At 47.2% G+C, this 23,654-nt stretch overlaps 1 protein-coding gene across 1 annotated transcript in view; it reads right to left on the bottom strand.

Moving 5' to 3' along the window:
- LOC147677660 (uncharacterized) overlaps positions 1 to 23,654 on the bottom strand; it is a 160,844-nt gene that overhangs the window by 93,495 nt on the left and 43,695 nt on the right. The window contains exon 5 of the mRNA XM_086945572.1: positions 981 to 1,150. Coding sequence (XP_086801698.1) covers positions 981 to 1,150 — 170 coding nt within the window. The remainder of the gene's footprint in view (positions 1 to 980; positions 1,151 to 23,654) is intronic.

Genomic DNA, 23,654 nt, shown 5'->3' with positions numbered 1-23,654 from the left:
AAACTGAAAGTGGTTCTTGTGGGTGAGGTACTGAATGATCAGCTGGACTAAAGCATGGGAATCCCATCCTTACCCTAAGAAGGCAAACTCCCATCAGGACTAGAAGCCAAGACTCCTCTTCCAGGATCCTGCCAGGCCTCTACCTTACTTGTTGCCAGGTATACAGGGAAGCATGCATCCAGGATCTGGCAGGGGACCTACATGGACTGCTACCGAAGAGACACCAAGTGTCTTCACAGACCTCTTTGGAGGCTATCTCTAAAGCAACTCTTTCTTCCAGACAGTCACACCCTTCCTCAGCATTCGCATCAATCAATCCACCTAGCCAATTGCACCCTCTTCAGATTGGCAGCCAGCCAGGCTCTGCCTACACAGACCATCAATGCGACTCTTCAGTTACTAAGGAAACATGTAGTTGTTCCACACACTCACAGGCACTGTGTAGTATTTTTACCTATAGGATCAGGAGGACACATAGAGCCTACATTCACCCTTCCGAGTCTGCCTTCAACTGGTATGGTCTAGCCGCTGCTCTCACCTGTTCATTCATCCAGAAGTACCTAAACTGCTTAAGACATACAACTGACTGGAGAGTGACTTTTCTTGTGTTTGAATAAATAAGTCATAAGTTACTTGAACTAAAACCCCAAACTACCTCGTAGAGTAAGTCTTTACTGCTCCATCATCTAATACACAGACGGGCAATACACACAAAGGCAACACATGCAAACAACAGCACTTAAGGCTATGTGGAGGAAGGGGGTATTAGAGGAATTACACTACCCACCACGGATAATGCCCAGAGCCCCAAAATAGCATTGGGCCTGATGAATACATCTGAAGAAAAACCCAAAAGGTTTTTGAGCTCTACAATACTGAAGCTAACCCCTAATCAAATTTAGAACATGCTTGAGTTAGTACATTTCTGGTGAGGGACTACTGCAGAAAGCAGTGATAGCAAAATGCATGTGGGTACAGACCTGTGCTCCAGGGGAAGTGAGGGATATCCTCGTATGGAAAGACAGTCTGCTCTTCCAGCATATTTGCCAGTGGTCCCAGGCCTGATCCACAGATAATGGCGATCCGCGGCTTCCGGTCTATGTGGTCCAATAACCAGTCTGCAGCCTCTTTGTAATCATCATAGACATAACTGTGGAGCAAGGAGAATGAGATAAATGTGGAGCCATCATAAGCAGAAATGAAGGGTGTAGGAAGCTGGCTCTTCATATGATATACCACAAAATGGTTATATCATGCAAAGAGTCCAGAGATTCCCCCAGAAGTGTAAAGGGCTCAATGTAAACCCAACGTGCTCTATTTGTGGTAGTGTGGCCGAGCAGCCTTAGATCTAACACAGAGAAGTGTAAGACACTTGTTATGCACACAGTGATTAATAAATGATACACGACTCAAAAAGGAAATCTGCACCAATGGTTATAAAAAAAGCTTCTTTCAAGATTTATATTAAGACCAAGAAATACGTAAAAAGGTAAGTACATTTTTCATAAGAAACACTTTTCACTTAAAAAGTGGACACAGTGCCATTTTTAGTTCAGCAAGGTTAACCTGAGGGAGGAAAACAAGAATGGGGCTTTGCAAGTAAGTATGCAACTTACAGTCTTGGTTTTCAGGATGAAGAATCAGCACCAGCACCTCCAGCGGCACAGGGGTGGCTGGGCACAGGTTTCAAATTCGGAACCTGGCGCAAATGTTATCCAATGGAGAAAGGGAGTAATCAAAGAGCTGCTGCTCACAGCTCAGTAACATGGTTGGTAACAAAGTCTCCGGGGAAAAGTTAAGCATGGAGGGGCCACAAGGCAGCACCAAACTTACACAATCAGAGGCACAGGGGCGGCCGGGTGCAGAGTGCCAACACTGTGTCGGACATCGGTTTTGAAGAAATGCTGCAGGCTCAGGCCAGGAGGCCGGACGAAGAAAACCCACAGCTTCCCAGGTAAGTAGAGATGCTAGGAAACGTAGGGACACCGTGGATCACGCTCCCGAAGACCCAGGGGCTTGAGTGCAGGGGTGTCCTTAGGCGTGAGAAAAGTCTTACCAGGCAGGTTGTGGTCAGGGGGAGTCTTTGAGTTGAGGCTGCAGGCGTCGAGGTGGAGTTCGACAGGGGTCAACCCATGGCGGACTCTTGCTCAGAAGCTCTGGTGAACCTTCACAGGACCGATGGGCCACAAGCCCTTGGGCCATGGGTGGCAGGTGGTGGTTTTGCAGTTCCCCACACAGATTTCTTTGTTCTTTAAAGTTGTTTTCTTCTGGACAGGTCAGCTGTCCACAGGAGATCTTGATATTTGTCGAAGGCTGCCAGTCCTTCCAGGGCTTTGGCGGTCACTGGGCTACGGGACGGGTCTTCTTTTGGCACAGGATTGTCAGGGCTTCAGACAAGCCGGTAGGACTGGGGATAAGTCAGTTGGTGTCTGCAGTCTTCTCTACTGGTGCGACACTGTAGTGTCTGGCTTGTCTTAGGTCACCAGGAATCTGATTTCAGGGTCTGTGGGTGGCACCTAAATACTAGATTTAGGGGTGTTACAAAGGAGTGACAGCTAGGGACCAATGGGAATTTCACCTGGGGTGTTTACACCCACTATTATGCCACCCTCCTATGGGAGGGGACATAGCCCTAGCCCTGATTTAATAAGTCCCAGCATCGTATAGATGGTGGACACTGGAAAATGTGCTTCATTTTGCCTCCAGCACCAGAAGGGTGGAGTTGGCGCAGGGGGGCACACCTCCTGTTCGCACTTAGTTTAAATGGGGGTTTGAACTGGGAGCTGGCATCTGCTGTTAGCAGCAGAGGCTGGGGTCACATTACGAAGGCGGCAAATACTTTGAAGCTTCCCTCTTGAGCACTGCGCTTATCCTGGGGAGGAGTTGTGACACCTCTGCCCAGGATGGGCTTTGTTTCTGGCCTCAGAGAGCAGGGGCCCAGGGTCCAAGTAACATGTCTGGTGGTGATTGGCTGCCTAAAGCCAGTCAGGGGACACCTCTGAGGGCCTCTGGGAACATGTTTAAATAAATCCCACACTGGCATCAGTGTGGGTTTACTGAGAAGAATTGTTTAGTACCAAACACTCCTGGGTTCAGTAAATCCATGATGGTGCTGAGGAACTTGAATTGTCGAGTTTCCAGCCCATGTACTCGCTATGGCTTCACTAGCAGTATTAAGAGTAGATCTAAATATTGTAGGGGCATATCTACTCATGCAGATATGCCCACACCTGAGATGTGTTATATCCTGCTTATTAACCATATATTTCCCAGTTTACCTTTCTCCTAGCTGCTCAGCCAGTGTGTGTTGACTGTGGAATGTTGGTGTGACTGTGATGCTTGGGTGCCTGTGTGGATGAGTGGTGACAGTTGGAAGATGGGCTGAGCAGCAGGCAGGCTGTTCCTGGAGGGGCTGGTGTATGAGGGACACCAGGCGGATGGACTAATGTACATAATTACTATCCTGCAACTAGAAGTTAATAAAGAAACTTATTGGGGGGAGGAGCCAAGCCGGCGACCGCAATGGCCGCCTAGTCCCTCGGCTCCGATCATCATCTCCCATCGAGACCGCGTCCCGCGATAACCACCGCGGCAAGGCGGAGGGTGCGGGGACATGAAAGCGTCCGACCATCGAGGGCGCAATCCCGAGGTCCGTGCCTGCTTCCGGAGGCGAGAAAACGTCGGCGACTCTAGCGGCCCGCAGCAGCCCTAAGACCGGGGACTCGGCCATCTTGCGAGGCTGGTCCCCGAGTAAACAACAACGGCCGCCGCTGACCTGGAGGGACCGGTCAGCTCTGAGGGGGCGTGTGGAGGCGATTCTCCTTACAGACCTGTGTCGGCGGTCTGTTACTGCGCGTGAAGATCGAGACTCTCCCTGTGCCCCTGTGTAACCGGACAGTGCAGCATTGTATCCACTCGCTCTCTGCCGAAAGGTACTCTCCTAATCATCCCGCTTCTGGCGGGAGGCTCCCTAATTTCTTACGAGCGCCCTTCAGCTGCACTAATTCCAGCGGTGCCTTTTGCTTGATATCGGTGGCCCTGCCGGGGGGGCAACATTGTTCGCCGCCTTACAGCCCGTGCCACGGCCCCACACCGATCCTGATCTGACCCGTGCTACTATGGAGAAGGAGACCACAGCACACGGAGGGCACAGAACTGGTTTGCACCTCGACGCATTGCTGGCCTCTTTGGCTGCCCTTCGTGACATCTTGGTGCAGGGCGCCCTATTGTTGGGGGGCAAGTTGGATACCATGATCCTAGCGGTGGAGCCAATGATGTCGGCTGGCCCGCTCGTGCACAGTGAGACGCCGTCTTCAGCGCCAGGAGGCTTCAAGATGGCGCCTTTCACCGCAGCTGGAGGGTCGGAAACACGGTGTCTTGGGACTTTCCATATGTGTTCTGTTGGATGCACTGGGCGTTCTGAACATGCTAGTTTGGATCTGGCTGCAATATCCTTCCCCAACGACCTGCTGCTTGATATCCTGGCGCTGTTCCTGCTGTATTCTGACATTGGATTGGGGTTCTCCTGTGTTGCATCGTGGCATGGAGTTTGGACGGTCTGCTTCACTGACTGGTTTCGCACGCCGCACTCGCTGGAGATTGGTACCGTCGCTGGCTCTGGTACTTTAAGCAAGACTGGACAAGGATAATTATCTCCCCTCTGGGTCATCGTCCTTTGTGCTGGTATTGGGAGGGCTGCTAGATACGTTGTTCTCTTTGATGCTGCGCCTAGTTGACTCTGTCCCTGGATATGTTACTTTGACCTGATTCTTGCTGCTCTGGTTCATATACTGTGCTCATATAATATCATTTACGGGAAGGGCCGAGGGACTGCTATAGGCTGGCTTTCATTTTTGCTTGTGATTTTGGTTGCAAGGGGTATTGCTTTCACGACGTTGTTACTACAGTGGGTATGAACGCTTTGGGAATGCGAACTGTACTGCTTTGTGATTAATCCTGTTTCCGGTGTGTTAATTCTCACGCTTCGCTCGTAGTTTTCCCTACTGTGTATACCTTGCTCAATGTTTACCCCTTGTACTGCCATGTTTCAATTGCCGGCGAGGGGGCACCGGGTGCCCGGGAGCGGGTCTGCTCCTCTCCTCCTCCACTCTTTATAATTTCCCTACTGTGGGGCAGTTCCGGGGCGACAGGCACGCTGTTAGTGGGTTAGACCGTAGCCATTACAGGGGTGCAGGGTGGCGGGTGCGGGGGGGGTTTGTTGTTTTAGTTTGTTTTGTTCTATGGTCCCTATCGCTCTTTTCCGGCTTTGGGAGGGTCTTCCTCTTTAGTGGGGCTGACTGTTACTGGGTCTCACACCTTTGTTCTTTTTCTATTTTCGGCATCTCAATATTCCTCTATCCCTCGCCTTTTTTAGGGGTGGGCTCTCGGGGATCTGACTTGGTAAAGTGGCTTTCTGTATCGTTGCTATTGTCTAGTTTTTCCTTTTTTTGCTGCGGCTGCTTTGATTATATAGTTGCTGTACTTATAGCCTACCTCCGATTGTAACTGGGGTGTATCCCCCCTGCTTTTTCTTTGTCTTCTATGTAAGGTGTGTAGTCCTTGTTGTTGCAGCCCCCTCTCTTCTTCTAAACTTAAAAACGAAAACCTCATATCCTATGTCGCGCACCCCGCAGTCCTTATACTGTACTTTGAAGTATCCTGTTTGTATATTGACCTATTGCATACTACTCTCCTGTTTTTATTGACTGTCTTTGCAGCCGGCCATGATGGTTGTGGGCTTGCGCATGTATCTCCTGATTTTCCAATAAAGGTTTTCAAAAAAAAAAAAAAAAAGAAACTTATTAAACTCAACCTGGCTACATCTGGTAGGACACAACATAGTGCACCCTGCCTTAGGGCTTGTAAGGTGTGCTAGAGGGGTGACTTACCTATACCTTAGGCAGTGTAGTTTGGCATGACACACAGGCAGTTTGCCATGTCTGCTTTGTCATCATCATCATCATCATCATCATCATCATCATCATCTTTATACGCTTTGTCATTTTTCTCTACACCAAGGCATGCTGACTACAGTGGCAGTTTGCATGGCCTTGGTGAGCGGTCGCTGGGGGACCCTCTTCAGTCCCAATGCCCCAGTTACCATTTACTAGGGACTTACAGGGGCTCTAAAGTTGCCACTGGTAGTACAGTTTTTAGGGAAGGAGCTCTAGCACAGGGGACCTGGTTGGCAAGGACCCTGTGCACTTTCAATCGAAACCACAAAATTTTCTAGGCAAAAGTGGGGGCTAACCATGTCAAAAGAGGCACTTTCTTAAAGAGGAAAGATAGGCCCCTTCAGCAGATACCTAGAGGAGGCCAGAAGACAGATGTGGAAAACACAGGTTTACCACAGGAGAAATCCTGAGGACTCATCAGGAGAGTGTGTGAAACATAGGCACATCACCAAAGAATCTTGTAAACACACCTAAGCCAAACACCTCATCCTAAATTAACTTAGAAAAGCCTAGACATTTTGATATAGTCCAGGATGATTTTAATGAGGGCACCCTATAACAGAAGGACGGTCCATAAAAAGTGTCTTGGGACCTGCTGAGTTAGGATGCTGTGTCTCTGAGAGTCCTAAACTCTTAGGCACTTTTGCCGGCACTCCAGCACCTTCCAACCTGATTTTATTTATTTATTTTGAAAGTTTTATATAGCGCGAACAAGATCTTTGCAGATATCAGAGCGCTTTACAATGCAAGGAATAACAGCAAGAGTGTGAGTGGCAGGTCATCAGGTAGAGTGAGATTATACGTGGGGGAGCAAAGTAGAACGGGTACATCAATAGTGCAAGTATTACAGATAAATGTGCGCATAGATAGTCAGGTGAACCAATAATACAAATAAAACACATAATCGTAGAGTACGAGCAACATAGTACAGATAAATATGCGCATAGAAAGTCAGGTAAAGCAATAATACAAATAATAAACATAATCGTAGAGTTCGAGCAACATAATACAGATCGGTGAAGAGACTTTACAGCTCATAGGTCACGTGCATTTGGCCATGAGAATAGCTTTTACTTCTTTCTTAAAAATTGTGATGGAGGAGATGAGCCTGGTTTCAGGCGGGAGTGAGTTCCAGATCCTGGGTGCCATTCCCGAAAAGGAGCGTTTATAAGTTTTTACTTTCCGGAATCTTCGAGGTTTTAGCAGAAGGTTGTTTTTTCCTCTAGTGTTTCTAGAGCCGCCAGAGATTGACAGCTTCTGAGTGAGGTATCTGGGAGAGCTCAGGTGTATAGCCTTGTGTGTCATGCAGGCGATTTTCAGATGTATTCTGGCTTCAAAAGGCAGCCAGTTCAGGGATTTCAGGTCAGGGGAGATATGTGAGTGTTTTTTTGACCCAGTGATGAGTCTCGCTGCAGCGTTTAGAGAAACTCTTAGGGGTGCAGTAGTGGTTAACGGGAGACCGCAGAGGGCGGTGCTGCCGTATTCAATTCGCGGGATTACTAGCGCTTGTACTGCAGTTTGGAAGTCTTTGGCAGGTAGGAAGGGTTTAAGTTTCCTCAAGGTGTTGATTTGGTAGTTCGCTCCCTTGGTAGCCTTGCTGATATGATGCTGCATGTTGAGATTGGAGTCGAGGGTTATGCCTAGAGATTTTGCTGAATCCACTATGGTGGGTTGGACATTGAGTGCAGTTAGCTGTTTAAGCCAGGTTTGAGTGGTAGAGATCTTCGCGGGAGGTGAGATCAGAAGGAATTCTGTTTTCAGGGCATTGAGTTTGAGATGATTATCGGCAAGCCAAGATTAGGTGCTTCTGAGTGTTGAGTTCAGGAGTAAGATGTCATTGGGGGATTGTAGTTTGAGATATAGTTGGGTGTCATCTGCATACATGTGAAAAAGTACATTGGATGCTTGTAACAAGGTGGTGAGAGGTTCCATAACTAGGTTGAACAAGGTTGGTGATAGGGAGGATCCTTGGGGGACGCCTAACGAAACAGGTACTGGTGCGGACATCTGGTTGTTACTCTTGAATTTCTGCGTCCTGTTGTGTAAAAAGGAGGTGAACCACTTGAGAACAGTTCCAGATAGACCCATTCTTGTGTTCAAAAGATCGAGTAAGTTCTCATGTTTAACCGTGTCGAATGCTGAGGAGAGATCAAGAAGGATGAGGAGGCAGGTATCATTTTGATCTAGTATTTGAAGGGCGCCGTCAATTATGTGAGTCATAGCAGTTTCAGTACTGTGTCCTGCTCGGAAGCCTGATTGATGAGGGTTGAGGAGATCAAACTGATCAATGTGTTTAGTCAGTTGTAGTTGTGCGCATTTTTCCAATAGTTTGGCGAGAGTGGGAATATTGGTAATGGGGCGGTAATTGTTTTGGTCGGATGGGTCGGCAGTAGGTTTCTTTAGTAAGGGTGTGACTTGACCAACTTTGAGGGAGTCAGGGATGATACCTTCTTGGAGCGAACTGTTGATAATTTTAGTCCAGATTGGGAGGATCAGTGGGGTGAGATCTTTGACAGCGTTAGCAGGGAGGGGATCCGTGAGGTGATTGGATGGTTTCAAGGTGCTGAGCAGTTTGCCTATTTCTTCTTCGGAGTAGGTGTCAAAGGATGACCATGTTGCATTGTTTTTTGGTTCAGTGGGTGTTATGCATTTAGGTGTGGTGTAGAGGCTTACGTCAGTGCGGAGATCATTCTTTATGTTGTCAGTTTTTTGGGTAAAGAAAGCGGCGAAGTCATCACCAGAGGGTGCTTTGCACAAAGTACTGATAGGTTGTGGTTGATCCTTGGCTTGTGTTCTGATTAATTCAAACAGTTTTCTTGGACGATTTTTGCTTGGTCGAGCTGGAGGCTGAAGAAGTTTGCTTTTGACCGCTTTATTTTCCTGAAGTAGGCGTTTCTCTTTTTCTTCAGGGTATTCAGGTGCAGTGCAGAGGGAGCTGTTCTCCAGGTGCGCTCTGCCATACGCATGGCTCGTCTATCTTCATTGAGACTCCCGTCGTACCATGGATTGGAGATTTTAGCGGAGACTCTTTTTAGCTGCATGGGAGCAGCCTCATTAATTATTGAGGACATGGTATTGAGATAGTGGTCAGTCAAGGATTGGACATCTGTAGCGCCCGTAGGAGGGAGCAGGAGGTCGCGGCTGTTCGGGGGTAAGAAGTATGGGTTGAGTTTTTTCAGGTCTCTTTTCCAGACTTTAGGTCTGGAGGATTGAACCGCGTTGAGTTTGACTTTTTCATTGATGTGGAATGTGACAATATGGTGGTCTGACCAGTCACAGGGTTGGATAGACTCAAGTTGAATAGCGTCCTCTTTGGCGATGATGAGGTCGAGGGTGGAACCTTTCTCGTGGGTTGGGCTGTTGCATATTTGTGTGAGGTCCAGGGCGTTGAGAAAGCTTTTAAGACTATTTACCACCGCATCATCGTGATCGTTCCAGTGAAGGTTGAAGTCTCCAAGGTATATTTGGGTGAGCTGTCGTCCGGCGTTGGTTGAAATCAAGTCCATGATTTGTTGGGCGAAGGTGAGCTTGTCTCTGGGTGGGTGGTAGATGCCGTGAAGAGAGCATATCGGTTTGCCCTCACTGATGATATCGAGGCAGATGTATTCGTAGGAAGTTGGGGAGGGTAGGGAAGGTGCGGGGGCTTTCAGAACAGAAAGGCTGTTCCTGTATATGCAAGCGATTCCTCCACCACCTGATCACCAGACAAGCATGCTGAGCTCTTACCTGGTGTCTGGCAACATATTTTTCAGGATGACAAACAAACAGGATGCTATCCAGGAAAAGTAGCACCACCAGCTCGAGGGATGTGAACTATAACTGGCTCCCAACTGGCACAGAGCACCGAGGACCATATGACACTGGTGTAATGCCACACAAAGTGGGGAGCCAGGCCACAGACGACTGGTCCTTTTACTGGACTCACAGAAAGAAAAAAAAGAAAGAAACATATCTCAAATACCCTTTTAATTGCAGCACTAACAGAGTGGGAGTCACTCTGTGGATGGTAAATGGGCAATGGGTTTACAGTATTATGTTGTTTGGAATCACAGGAGAGCTAGTAGCTACTTGTAGGTCGCTGCGAGGGAAACGGCTCATCAGCGCATTCTAATGCAACATAAAATCAGTGAGTGTCTGCACTGTCAAACCTAAAATCTACTTTCTTCTTATTTAAAAAAAAATTCTCTCGCACACACACACATATATATATATATATACACACACACACATACATATATATACACATATATATATATATACTAGCAGCCCGCCCAACGTTGTCCGGGGGAATCAGGCTTGCTGGTATTCCACCCACCGACATGTAATTGCACTGGTCCCGTACTTTTAAGCAGAGTTTTGGGCACTGGTACTTATTGTTAACTCTGCTTAACCCCAGGCTCACTTCCATTCCCACGTTGTCCGGGGGCAATCAGGCTTGCTCCCAGTCGCCGAAACCCAGGCCCCCAACCACCTCCTCAGCCCAAGTTCACCGCCACCTTCAGTGCCCCCAAACATCCGCACACGCCCTGCTCCCTAACACTGTGGCCACGCATCCGACGCTGCAAACGAACAAAGCCAGTATACACGCCCGCTGCAGCGTTAAAGTTTACCTGTCATCCCGCTCCAGTCCGCCTTACTTCACCGCTCCTCCCCGCGGTTCACGTACCTCAGGCCGCTCCAGTGTGGCTAAGTTCTCCGCTCCTCCCCGCGCTGTTGTCTGCCGCCGCTGCAGTCCAGTCCTCCTTACTTCACCGCTCCTCCCCGCGGTTCACGTACCTCAGGCCGCTCCAGTGTGGCTAAGTTCTCCACTCCTCCCCGCGCTGTTGTCCGCCGCTCCTCCCCGCGGTCCTGTCCGCCGCTCCTCCTCGCGCTCCCGTCCTCCGATGATGATGTCAGCACGTACGTGGTTAGGGCACCCGGCCGGCGCTACTTCGAAGGGACTACTTTTTTTGTGGTAAATTTTTTAAATAACGTATATATATTTTATTTATATAGCCTATGTCCATCTACTGGACCTCCCCTTTCCAACACTGTATTGGGTGTTGCGATTGGTGGTGTACTTTTCGAGTTTACCTGGCTCAAAGGACACAGTTCTCTCTTTATAATAGTAGCATAGATATATACCCACACATACACAGAGAAAAAGACAAGCTTGGGCTTCACATCTACCTACTTTCCATTATCTCCTCCATTGGCTCGATCGACTTCTCTGAGAGTTTGTTCCATCAATTTGCCGACTAGTAGAATTCAGCACCAATAAGAGGCAACTGCCCAGGACTGAGACGTGTAAGTAGCGAGAGTGCGGCATTAGACGCCGCACTAGAGGGAAGACCCGCTACTACGAAGGCGGCCTGTCTAGGTCAAGGTGCAGCTTATGGTCCCAGTTGGTCTTCCCACTTGCATACACATGCCTAGGCTTGACCTTTACTGACAGCTGTCCTTTCTTCCTGATTTCGTCATATTAGTCCATACTGAATCCTTTACTGATCTAAGGAGGACTACAGGACTCAAGACGACAACAGGATATTTTAGGGCCTTTACAATCAACAAATTTCGGAAACGACAACCTCCAAAGCATAGGTCCCTAAGGCGAAAGCATGCTCACATACAGAGATTGCTTACACAAGAGACTGTTGGGCCCTGTGACCTCCTCCTCTCTCCTTTATGCGATGGATGCCAGGTATGCTCTAGGGCGAGTGGCGATACCTTGTAAGGATAATTGGCAATGGTGGGCCTCACAGTATTCCTGTCTCTAATAAGCTTTAGAGCGCTTTTCAAGTAACGCGTCACCTACATATTAATACAGCAGCTCTTATACCTTTCAACCCATACAGGTACCCAGCAAATTGGTTGCAGCCAGTGCAAGTACACAAACAGATGTCTTCAACAGCGCAGCAGTACAAAAGGGGGTGGTGATGGACGGAGCATCTGAATCAATCAAACACTCACACCCAGTCAAAAGATCTGGGTTTAATCCATCACCGTTCTTTAGCCCACTCTGCCACCCCAGTTCAGACATGGCTATATGCAAATCAGTCTGACCCTGTGCCTCATGGGAACAGTCCAGCCCGAACTGCCAAGCCATGTCTTCCCTGGACCGGAAACAAGCTTCCGAGGACCGGTTTCTGGCATTCCAGACGTCTTCTTGCTTGAATCCAGTTGCAAAGTGAGCAAGGGACTCACGTCTGAGCATACTCTGCCACACTTAAGACGGCCAAAAGGGGTACAAAAGGGGGTGGTGATGGACGGAGCATCTGAATCAATCAAACACTCACACCCAGTCAAAAGATCTGGGTTTAATCCATCACCGAACCGAACGGTGATGGATTAAACCCAGATCTTTTGACTGGGTGTGAGTGTTTGATTGATTCAGATGCTCCGTCCATCACCACCCCCTTTTGTACCGCTTCAACAGCGCAGCAGCCTGATACAGCGCATCGGCTCTACCAAAGGAGAACAAAAGGTGCAAGCAAGCCATCTAACCCGTTCATACTCGGTGGAAAGTCTTCCACAGACTTTTTCATCAGCACCATACCTATGCAATGGCAAAACGAAGGGGGGGCGAAGAAAAATGCCTGATTGTCTGGTCAAGCCTCTTTAACCCCTTCGATGCTCATGACGAGCTCAGCTCGTCATGAGGCACAGTGGAGCTGTGCTGATGACGAGCTGAGCTCGTCATGAACAATGGGCTTTCCAACAATTCAGCACAGGAGGAAAATATCAATAGCAGCGAAGGTGTTAAGAGGTCTCCCAAAACTCAAAGAGACTCAGACCAAAAGTGAAACCGTCGCTGCTGAGGACCCACACGAGATGAACATCGACAACTTGAGCAACATCAAAACAAGTAATAACACAACAGCAACCTAGCAACCCAATTATTGGAAACACGCATGTTTCCATTGCTTGCCTCCTCTCAACAAAGCACAAAGAATAAAAAGGCAACAAAAACAAAACAGTTCTTTTTCAAGAAAACAATCACCTCAAAAGCACAACCGAGAGCTGAAACTTCCGGGCTACACAAACATCCAAGTACACATGAAGTGCACTCCTTCCCCCCACATAGCCCAAGTCGCAGATGTACTCCATCTTGCCCTCAGCTGGGGGGAACAACTATCATTAAACTGGCATGAGATAGTGCTCTAATGGAACTAGAACCTATAACAGAGGCCGTGGCTCAACCTCCCGTTAAAAAAAACAAAAAAGGGGTCCCAACTCTAGAAGCGCTAGCAAGGCCTCTGAATCCATCCCTAACACATTCTGTGTGCCGCAAGGGGAGTCAGTCCCCACCACTTCCATCTTCACAACAGTGGTGCTGCTCACTCCCCAATGTGCAATGAAACAGCATGAATTGGGACACTCTTGGCAGCTCTTCAACACTGATCCTGGTTATCCCCAGGGCCCATGAGGCCAACATTTACCCAAATAGCAACACAGGGGTCAATTTGGCAGAAGAGGAAGGCACCTCAGACTCCATAGGAATCCCCATCTTAAATCATTCATTGCGCTATGGTACCCAAGTGAGCACTGACAGAATGAGCAACATCTACAGAAGGAGTGACACCATCACCCCACAGCCAAAGCAACAAACACCAACACCTCAGAACTATTGTCAAACTGGGAGCCACGACAGTCACAGCAAATTTGATGAGCCCTCCTTCCAATCAAACATTGAGCAGGGAAACCTTGTGGGAACATATATAATAAACTTTATTCGGATTTTTACAAAGATCCATAAAAGCAGTACATAGTAAAAAAAATCTGCAGTGCAATGTATTTACAGATAACATTAAAATAAAAGGGAGTTTAGGTAGTTTATACAGTACAGTTATTTTTTAAAGATTTTTCCTGTGTCCGTATATACATTTCAGAAAGTTAAGAACGTGGTAACATGTGGCTTCAGTATCCAAGAGCTGCAAACTCAACATGGCTACTCGGCATTGTCTGAGACCCCAAGATTTTAAAAGAGTCAATAACCAAAGTTTACGATGTTCCTGATAAAATTTACAGAACAAAACAGTATGAAGGGTAGTTTGTATTGATTTTCCATCGCATGGACAAGGAAGTGGATTTGGGTCCCAAACGTTTGGGGTTGGAAAAGCTACCAATTTGTGAAATATGTTCAGTCTGAATCTTATCAGGAGGAATCGGTCGAAGGTGCCAATGTCGAGAGTTAGATAGGGCTGCATAAAAAAAGTGGATTGGACCATTATTGCATGCTGAACGGACTGTTTCCCAGCTTCTGATTGTAATCTCAGGTTACCCAGGTGTTCCAAGGCTCGTGTTTTTAAGTTGTCTTTTGTGAGTTCTCCAATTTTTTCTGGGTTTGAGTAGTATTTTTCTATTCCAAGGTCAAAGAGGAAGTTCCGTATGTAGGCTAGCCATTTGATTTTTAGTGCGTAGTCCAGGGACATTGCATCTGACAATATTGTTTTTGTAAGGTCGTTATTTTCTGAAGCCCAGATGCGACGCCATAGGAGGAGCGGTTGTATTTTCGCAAGATCTTCGCTATATGGAACGCCCAGTTCTGAATGGCAGGCGTAGGTCGAAGATCTTTTGGGGGCTGATAAGAGAAATCTGAAAAAATTATTTTCTGCAATTTGCAGAGAGGTGACGTCCGTGTGGCCCCATAATCCTGCTCCATATAGAGCTGTAGATTGGCATTTGGCTTTGTATATGGTCATCAGTTCTCTGGGCGGACGTTTTCCTAGTTTTTGTGTAAACGACACCAGTGCGGCTAGTGCTCTTTTAAAACAATGTTTCCTGGCTTCTACTGCTGGTTTCCAGGAGAGTTTATTATCTATCATGACTCCCAGATAGCAGTATTCATTTGTGGAGTCTATTCTTTGGGTGTCAAGATAGATAGATTTTTGGTGTTTTCTCCCAACTCCAGCCTTCATTACAAAAGTCTTTTTCACGTTTATGTGAAGGTCAAGGGTTCCCATGAACTGCGAATATCTGTTGAGGGATCTCTGGAGTTCACGGGGGGTTTGTGCAAGGAGGACGGCGTCGTCCGCATAGAGCAGAGCGGGGATCAGGCGATGTTTGGCCTGTGGGAGATCTCGGGCACCCTTCAGAAGCTCTACCTCCAAGTTGTTAGTGTAGAGGGAGAAGAGGAAGGGTGCCAGGACACATCCTTGTCTAACCCCACGCTCTACTCTAAAGGACGCTGTCAGTTCCCCCTTTGTACCATAGCGGACTCTTGCAGATGGGTTGGAATAAAGTTCCCTTAAAAAGTTCAGGAGTGATGGGTCTACCCCCATTTGTGCTAAAAGGGACCATAATTTTGTATGGGAGACACAGTCGAAGGCCGCGGACAAGTCTACGTAGGTCATATAGAATTTTGCTTTTTTTGCATGCACATATTTTCCAAATATGACCGAGAGATTTAGAACTTGTTCCACGGTTCCTAGTCCTTTTCTAAATCCGAATTGTAGGTCGGATAGGATACCTCTCTCTTCCGCCCAATCCTGGAGTCTTTCTAGGATCACTCTACCTGCCATCTTCCCCAATGAGTCCAGCAGAGAAATTGGGCGGTAGCAAGCAGGGTCCATGCGGTTACCTTTTTTAAATATCGGCACCATAATGGACCTTGTCCATGACTCCAAAATTCCTTTTTTTGCCGTTGCGGTGCATACCCTTGTTATGATCGGTGCCCAAAGTTCTATTTGGTATTTAAAAAAGTCTGCCGGGACTCCATCCGGGCCTGGAGCTTTTCCTTTTTTGGTTGAGTTCAGTGCCAAAAGAATTTCGGAGATATCGAAATTTATGTCTATAGGGTATGGTAGAAATGTTTTTTCCTCCTCTTCCGTCTCTTGATCAGAGGATGATTTTTGGAAGATACTGGTAAAATGTGATACCCAAGCTGCAGCATCTATAGCAGCTTCGATTTTTGGGCACGTGTCGTCGACCAAAAAGGGAGTTCTTATGATTCTCCAAAAGGCTTGGGAGTTTTTTTCTTGTGCGCTGGTGTGGAGTTCGTACCAAAGTGCTTGCTTGAGTTCCTCTTTCCTCTTTTTCCTTGTTTTGTGATATTCACTTCTGAGGGTGGCTATAGTGCGAGGATCCCTTTCCCCTTTGTTTAAGGCTAGCTTCAGCTTTGTGTGAGCCTTAGTGCACTCTTGGTTAAACCAGCCTTTAAGTCGAGGTAGTCCGGTTTTTTGTTTTACTGTGAGTAAAGCCTTTAATTTGTCCATAATTTGGGCAAAGTTGTTAAGGAGCTCCTCGTCTTCTGTTGCTATGTCCAAACAAATTTTAATTTGGGGATAGACTGATTTTATTAGCTCTTTAGTAAGTTCCTCTGGGTTTATCCTTCCCCACTTTATTGAGTACCCATTTAATTTATCCATACTTATATTTTCCTGGGTCAGTGCATTAGCTATTGTCATTGGAGGACATTGTAGGTAGTTTATTATCACTTCCAATTTTAGTATTGCGTGGTCACTTTGGGGATTCGGTTTGACTTCAAAGTTTTTTACTCTTGTTTGTAAGGATGCTGATATTATTATGAAGTCAACCGTGGTTTTGTAACCTCTTCCTAAGTAAGTAGGTGCTAGCGAATTAGCTCCATGGTCCAAGGTGTTTACTATCTGGAGATCCAGGTCGGATAGGAGATCATTCATTTGTCTACCCATGTTGTTATGCGAGAAATGGGTGAGGGAGAGGCCTTCCTCTGTCACCATGCCAGGACATTTTCGTTTTGGTTGGGTGCAGGCGTGAAGATTGAAATCGCCTGCCCATATTATTGTTGCCGGGCCTCTTTCTCCTTGTTTCAATCTAAGGGTGGTTAATTTTTCGTGGAGGTGGGTCAGGACTCCCTGAAAGTCTGATTCATCCAGGTTGTTATAAAAGTTAATGATAACTGTTGACTCTTTTTTCGGAAAGAAGAGACCAAGGATCTGCAAGTTAGAGTCCAGTTCTATGACCTTTATTTTGATATTTTGGATGGTATTGGCTACGTAGATGCACAAGCCTCCCTTTGGTCTACCTATCTGTCCCGACTTTGCAAAGGAGGAGTACGTCTTGTACCCCTGTAGGTGGTGTTCTTGTAATGACCACGTCTCCTGTATGCATATTATTTGGTGGTTATACGTATGATGCATAATTGTCCCATCCTCTATTTTTGTCCTTAATCCTGCGATGTTCCACGAGATCAGGCTCAGGATTGTTGGACTATCCCTCGAGATTTTCGCTATTTTTGGTTCGTTAAGGATCTCTGGGTCTGAAGGGATCTCTGGGTCTAGAGGGACTGATGGAGAAACCGGGGATTCCGATAGGTCTGTGTAATTTAGGGAGTGTTCTTGTAACTGTGGTAGTCAGTCAACGCACTGTAAGGCGCTATACTTATTTGCTAGATGAAGGCCATTCCAGCCATCCCAACGTGTGGGATCACTGTAATTTCTCCAGTGTTCCTGGCCTCTCCATTCATCCCTTTCTCTGCCTCGATAATTAAGGCCTAGTGGGTTGAACGGGGGAGGCCGTCCTTGCCGCGGCTGCTGCCATTGCTGAATATTGTGTTGCGTGGGTTGAGGGGGTTGCCACCACTGTTGGGACGTGTGGTGTAAGTACTGAGGAGGTTGAACAGATGGTTGGGTAATATAATGTAGAGATTGAGGAAATTGGGAGGGTGGTTGCCACTGGAAAATTGATTGTTGTGGTACTTGTGGGAATCGTGGCGTATGTGGGGGCTGCTGGTATTGATATGTAATGTATTCTGAGGGATTTATAGGCCCACTATTTACTGGAAAGGTGGGGCAGGGGAAATTTTGCCGTGAGGGTGTGGGTAGGAAATAGGACAAGGGAAGGGGATTTATTTGGGTGGCGGGTCCACTACTGGGTGAGTTACAGATATAATTTGATGCCCCTATCTCCCTAAATTTGATGGTAATGACGTCCCCCGCTATGGACTTCGTGCTTCTGCCGACCCATTCTCCTCTACGTACGGAGAAGATATCGCCCCTGATATGAGCGGGTAAGGGTTTATGGAGTTGGAGCCAGTGGGCGCATGTATTCCTCAACTCTGCAAAAGTTTCTCTTACACCCTCCTTCAGTGGTGGTACAGCTGTTAACACCACCACGAAGGGAGAAGCTTCCGGGGGTAGATTAATTATTTTGGGCCGAGACTGCTTGGTCTTAGATTCTTGTAATTTTTCTGGGAGAGGGGTCTCTACTGGAATGGTGGTGTTTCCATTATTGCCTTTTGCTTGTCGGTTGTTTATTTTGGGTTGACCTACTGGATCGGTTTGTGTTGCGGGGGGGGATCTACCGCAACCGGGGTGTCTGGGGGAGCGTCTGAATTGCTCCCTTTTTTAGCTGGAAGTAGTGTTGCTGACGCCTTTCTAGCTGGTAAAGTATTAGGCTTGATCGTTGTGCCTGTTGTTTGTTTGATACAAGGTGTTTTTATTGGGAGTATTTCTTTTGCCCCATGCGTTTGAGCGGGACCATTACCGCTTATCTTACTGCTACATTTCGTATTGATTAGTGACGTGAGTCTATCCAACTTTGATATTAGAGGTTTAATTTGTGCCGCAATTGTGGCTTCTAGGTCGGATTTGAGGTCCATTATCATGTTTTCCACCCAGCAGGGGATACCTGCCGAGGAGTTGGGGGTGGGCGTGATCAGGTTGTGATTCTTTATTTTTGTTTTAGGTTTTTCCTTGGTATTTGGCATAGCCTTGGTGGAAGTGGAGGTGTCTTTCCTTGTTTTTATCAGTTCTAAGGTCGTTACTGAATCAGGTAGGATGGATTGACTAGTTACGCTCTGATCTAATTTGTCAGTTGGTGATTGGCAGGCTTCTAAATCTGGGGTTGCCTCGAGGTCGGCATATGAGTGGTCGGAATCTGATTGGGTCACGGATAAATCTACAGAGTTTGGAACAGTCAGCGTGGGAACAATAGTTATTGGTAATGATAAAGAGCAGTTGTTAGCGACCTGGTGAACGGGGGAGTTTGCGGTGGCAAGTGAGCCTAGTGAGGAGCGTTTAGCCTGCGTGAGGTCCAAGGAAACTCTTTTCTCCAGTAAAATAATACTCTTATCAATGGTATCGTTGACCCTGGATATGAAAAGGTCTATGGGACCGGTCACTTGTGTCACAGGTGTAGCTTTCTTGGAAATGCTTCTGGTTTTGGGACGCATCGTGATCGTCAGCGATGTAAGTCAGGAATCGTGGAGGCCTCACGAACGATATTTGGTGAATCCTAGTTCTGGCCACTCTATGTTACGATGTAGGATGAGTATCACTGGGACGCCTACCTTACCTATGGGTGAACTAAATAAATGCAGGGTGACTGGGCCAGGGCCGTCGTCTGCCGTCCTCGAACGGCCTCAAACGGCCCTGTCTTTGCCCAGTCTTCGCCCAAGCTGCGTCCCGCGCTGCGGGAGTAAGGTGTTGTTAAGTAGGGGGCGTAAAGGGCGAGGGGCGGGCCAGCAGGGAGAGCGGACCGGAAGCTATACGTCGGTCTTGCAGGGACTTCTGGGAAATGAAGTCCCCGCACGCTCGCAGCCCCGCTGGTGCCTCGCGCCTCTCACCGCCTTCCTGCTTTGCTCCTGTGTTGAAGTTGCCTCCAAGCTGATGATTTGCTCCCAGCGCCCTCCGACGAGGCGGCACCCGCGAAGCGGGTGCGGCGAGGAGTGGGCTGGAAAGGAGGGATGGAGGTCCGCTACGCTGTTGTGCCTCTTTCTCTTGGCCAGGTATGTCCGTTTTGGTATCAAGCGTCCCGCTCGCTAAAGGGCAGGAAACGCTTTTAAATTCCTTTGATGGGCGGGGGGCGGGCCAGCAGGGAGAGCGGACCGGAAGCTATACGTCGGTCTTGCAGGGACTTCTGGGAAATGAAGTCCCCGCACGCTCGCAGCCCCGCTGGTGCCTCGCGCCTCTCACCGCCTTCCTGCTTTGCTCCTGTGTTGAAGTTGCCTCCAAGCTGATGATTTGCTCCCAGCGCCCTCCAACGAGGCGGCACCCGCAAAGCGGGTGCGGCGAGGAGTGGGCTGGAAAGGAGGGATGGAGGTCCGCTACGCTGTTGTGCCTCTTTCTCTTGGCCAGGTATGTCCGTTTTGGTATCAAGCGTCCCGCTCGCTAAAGGGCAGGAAACGCTTTTAAATTCCTTTGATGGGCGGGGGGCGGGCCAGCAGGGAGAGCGGACCGGAAGCTATACGTCGGTCTTGCAGGGACTTCTGGGAAATGAAGTCCCCGCACGCTCGCAGCCCCGCTGGTGCCTCGCGCCTCTCACCGCCTTCCTGCTTTGCTCCTGTGTTGAAGTTGCCTCCAAGCTGATGATTTGCTCCCAGCGCCCTCCGACGAGGCGGCACCCGCGAAGCGGGTGCGGCGAGGAGTGGGCTGGAAAGGAGGGATGGAGGTCCCCTACACTGTTGTGCCTCTTTCTCTTGGCCAGGTATGTCCGTTTTGGTATCAAGCGTCCCCTTGTGGGAACAATCAATTCTACCTTGGTTGCAACCATAAATGCCCTGACCCAGCAGTCGGATAAATTAGAATTACAACTCAAACTGATTTACGCTCTAGCCACGTCAATTACCAGGCTGGAGGGCCAACTTAATGCCCTAAAATAGAGGGAACATACCGCTCATACAGCTGATGAGGAAAAGTTCACATCCGCATGCTACCCTATAGTTGAAAAGCTATGCACTCTTCGCGAGATCTTAACCTCAATGATTACGGAGTGAAAGCATGCCCTCAAATGTCTTGGACAGTTAAGTACTCAATCCCAAAAAGTGAAAGTGCTTCCTCTCACAAATACGCCTATGGACTTGGCGTGCAATCCATCATCAGCTCAAGGACCACCAGTGTATGGAGAAATAACTTATCCGCCAGGCCACGAGGAATCAGCTGTCAAAGCCCTCCCCACTGTTTGGCACATCCAGGGCCGACTCAAAAGGCCAAGAATCGGCAACCAATGAAACATCCCATAAGCTGCACAAAAACCAAAGCACCAAACCTTGCACAGATTAGTCATGAAGAAAATAAAAGTGAGAATAGGCTATGGACCAGAATACTTTCTAAACGATCAAAAAGGAGACTAAAAAGGCTAAAAACAAAGCAGCGAAACTCGAGCTGCAAACCTAGGGTAGTGAGTATCAAACTTGTGCAAACTTATCGGATACTAACTCAGCAAGACTCTACCTAGTTTCAAGGAAAAGGCAAAAGAGCTCCTGAAATCAACGCAACATCCTTCATCCACACTGTCATGTCAGCCGCATCAGTGCGCAAGATCCATTCAGGACATTTCAGAATCAAATACTCAACCTCAAACCTTGGCAGCAGTCGCACAGCCTGCAAACTTTCACCCCAGACAAGGCTCCAAAAGTCAGTTAACAATGAAAATAGTGCCGCAAAAAATCGCAAGAACCAGCTAATGTGAAGATCCTTAATAGCAGCCCCAATTGGTTTACGCCTGAAATAATTCCGGATGACAACATTGGAGTCAAGCCTACCAATGAAAAGACTAAATGATCCTACACCGACAAAACTGACCCTCATCCCACTTTATCAAACTGAGGGCCAAAGTGATATCCTAAATACATCAAAAGTGCTGCATCATTTTAGAAACATCCCAGCCTTAGCAAGCACAACCACGGAAGACATCCTGAGGGTAAAGTTCAAACTCCTGGCAAACAGTAAGAACGGAAGAGAATCCACTATTCTAACACAAAACATTTCACTCCCAAATTCTGACAAAAAAAATCGATCTTTGAGGAGGGGTGCATTGAAATCATGAAACTTGAGACACCCAAATACTTGTACTTACTGAAGGAACACAAGGACACAAGATCGGCCCTACAGCATCTTGAGAGGGGCAGGATATTCACAACTAAATTTGCCCTATTAATAAGCTGCACATTTTACGCTCTTACACTAGCAGACAGGGCTCAGCCAGGATAATTGCTCTGGAGCCTGAAGGGAAAAAAAGGGCCTGGGGCTGGCAATCATCCACCCTTTTGGGTGACACTTGAGATTATTCCTAGCATGAGTGAATATCTACCTCAGAAAAGTTCTGAGAGAACACAAAATATAAACATAATGTCATGGAATGTGGATGAGTTGTCTAAATTACCCAAATCTTCATCTGCAAACTTGTTCCTAAAGAACACAGGACTACTATGCTTCCAGGAGACCTGGTCAACAAGTCCCATAACAATCCCTGGATTTCGTGAAGTCCATCAAGCCGCAACAAAAACAAATATTTTTGGGAGAGCATCAGGTGGCCTCTCAATATACGCAATCATGGGCTTAGATCTGTAATTAAGAAAGATTGACGCCTGTGTCTAAATGATCCAACCTATTTTTTTTATTGCAGGTGCACAGACTTGTTAGATAAATAATCTTTTTCAAAAAATTCTGTTGATGTTTTGGGTGCTCCACGGGTGACTTCTTCCGTCCTGGAGGTCTGTATGTGAACTAATTGCACTGCTTCTAATGAATCATTAGATGCCTCCCCCTGGGCACTTCTTCAGGTTCTCTGTTGAAAGAACTAGGACTCCAAAAGTTTTGTTTGCTTCTTGTTCATAATTCATTCATTTTTTATTTTTTTTCAAATCTTTCATTTTTTATTTACAAACTTTTTAAATGAAATTCATTCATCCTTTCATTGTTGCTTTCCATTTAAAGGCATCTTTGCTTTGTTAAGCTCCTATGCATTTCGGGCACAAGGCCCTTCTTCGGGGAGCATCGCTATAATTCAAAACACAACACTGTGACCATATATCCATCATCTGTTGTTGGTTATTCAAACATATACGCAATTCAAATAGTATGGTTCTGCTGTCTACACATCTGTTGATTGTGATTAACATGCTCGACATACAGTGATTCAAAGTGACTCAAAAGTGAGTAATTGTGTGAGCGTTTTAAACAACACAGCATTCCGATCGTGTGTGTGTGTATGTGTGCCCGTGCGAAGTGCAAATAAACCAGTACCCGCAATTTAAAAATAACGAACAAAAATCCCGAAACTTACATGCCTTGTCTTCAATACAAAGGTCGAAATTCTAAAAAGATAAAACGTTACGATGAAACTCGAATTTGAACACCATGCTCAACCGAATCAAAACAGTTTGTTAATATAGTGTAAACCCACTTACTAGATGTATAAATGCTCCTATTTAGTGAGGTTTTCAAAATACCGGACTGGTTTCCCGATTGTGTGGAACGTTGCCTGTTTTTCCGGGTTTCTGCCTGAAAAATAACGTCATTGGACGCCCGCTGTTGGTCACATACTAGCGATCTCAAAAACAGACTTCTTACCGGCGTCTATGTAGAACAAGCATTTACAATGCAATGGTTTCGCCTTTGGAAAAGTTAGAGCTATTGTCATTGTAAATGACAAATTTTGTATTTATGTGTTGGTTTTGAAAACAGATAAATAAATGGCATTGTGATTTACATTGCCATTAGCTTAATCTCTCGCAAATGTGAGACCTCTTGTACCCTACGGACGAGCTCAGCAGACAGCAATTACTACCACACACACACACCCAGAGCGACACACACACACCCACCCAGAGCAACACACACACACACACCCAGAGCCACACACACACACACACACCCAGAGCCACACACACACACACACACACAGCCACACACACACACACACACACCCACAGCCACACACACACACACACCCAGAGCCACACACACACACCCAGAGCCACACACACACCCAGAGCCACACACACACCCGAGCCACACA

The sequence above is a fragment of the Lissotriton vulgaris genome, chromosome 12 (assembly GCF_964263255.1).
Source record: "Lissotriton vulgaris chromosome 12, aLisVul1.2, whole genome shotgun sequence".
In the NCBI taxonomy this organism is placed as follows: domain Eukaryota; kingdom Metazoa; phylum Chordata; class Amphibia; order Caudata; family Salamandridae; genus Lissotriton; species Lissotriton vulgaris.
This window is presented reverse-complemented; position numbering and strand designations above follow the sequence as displayed.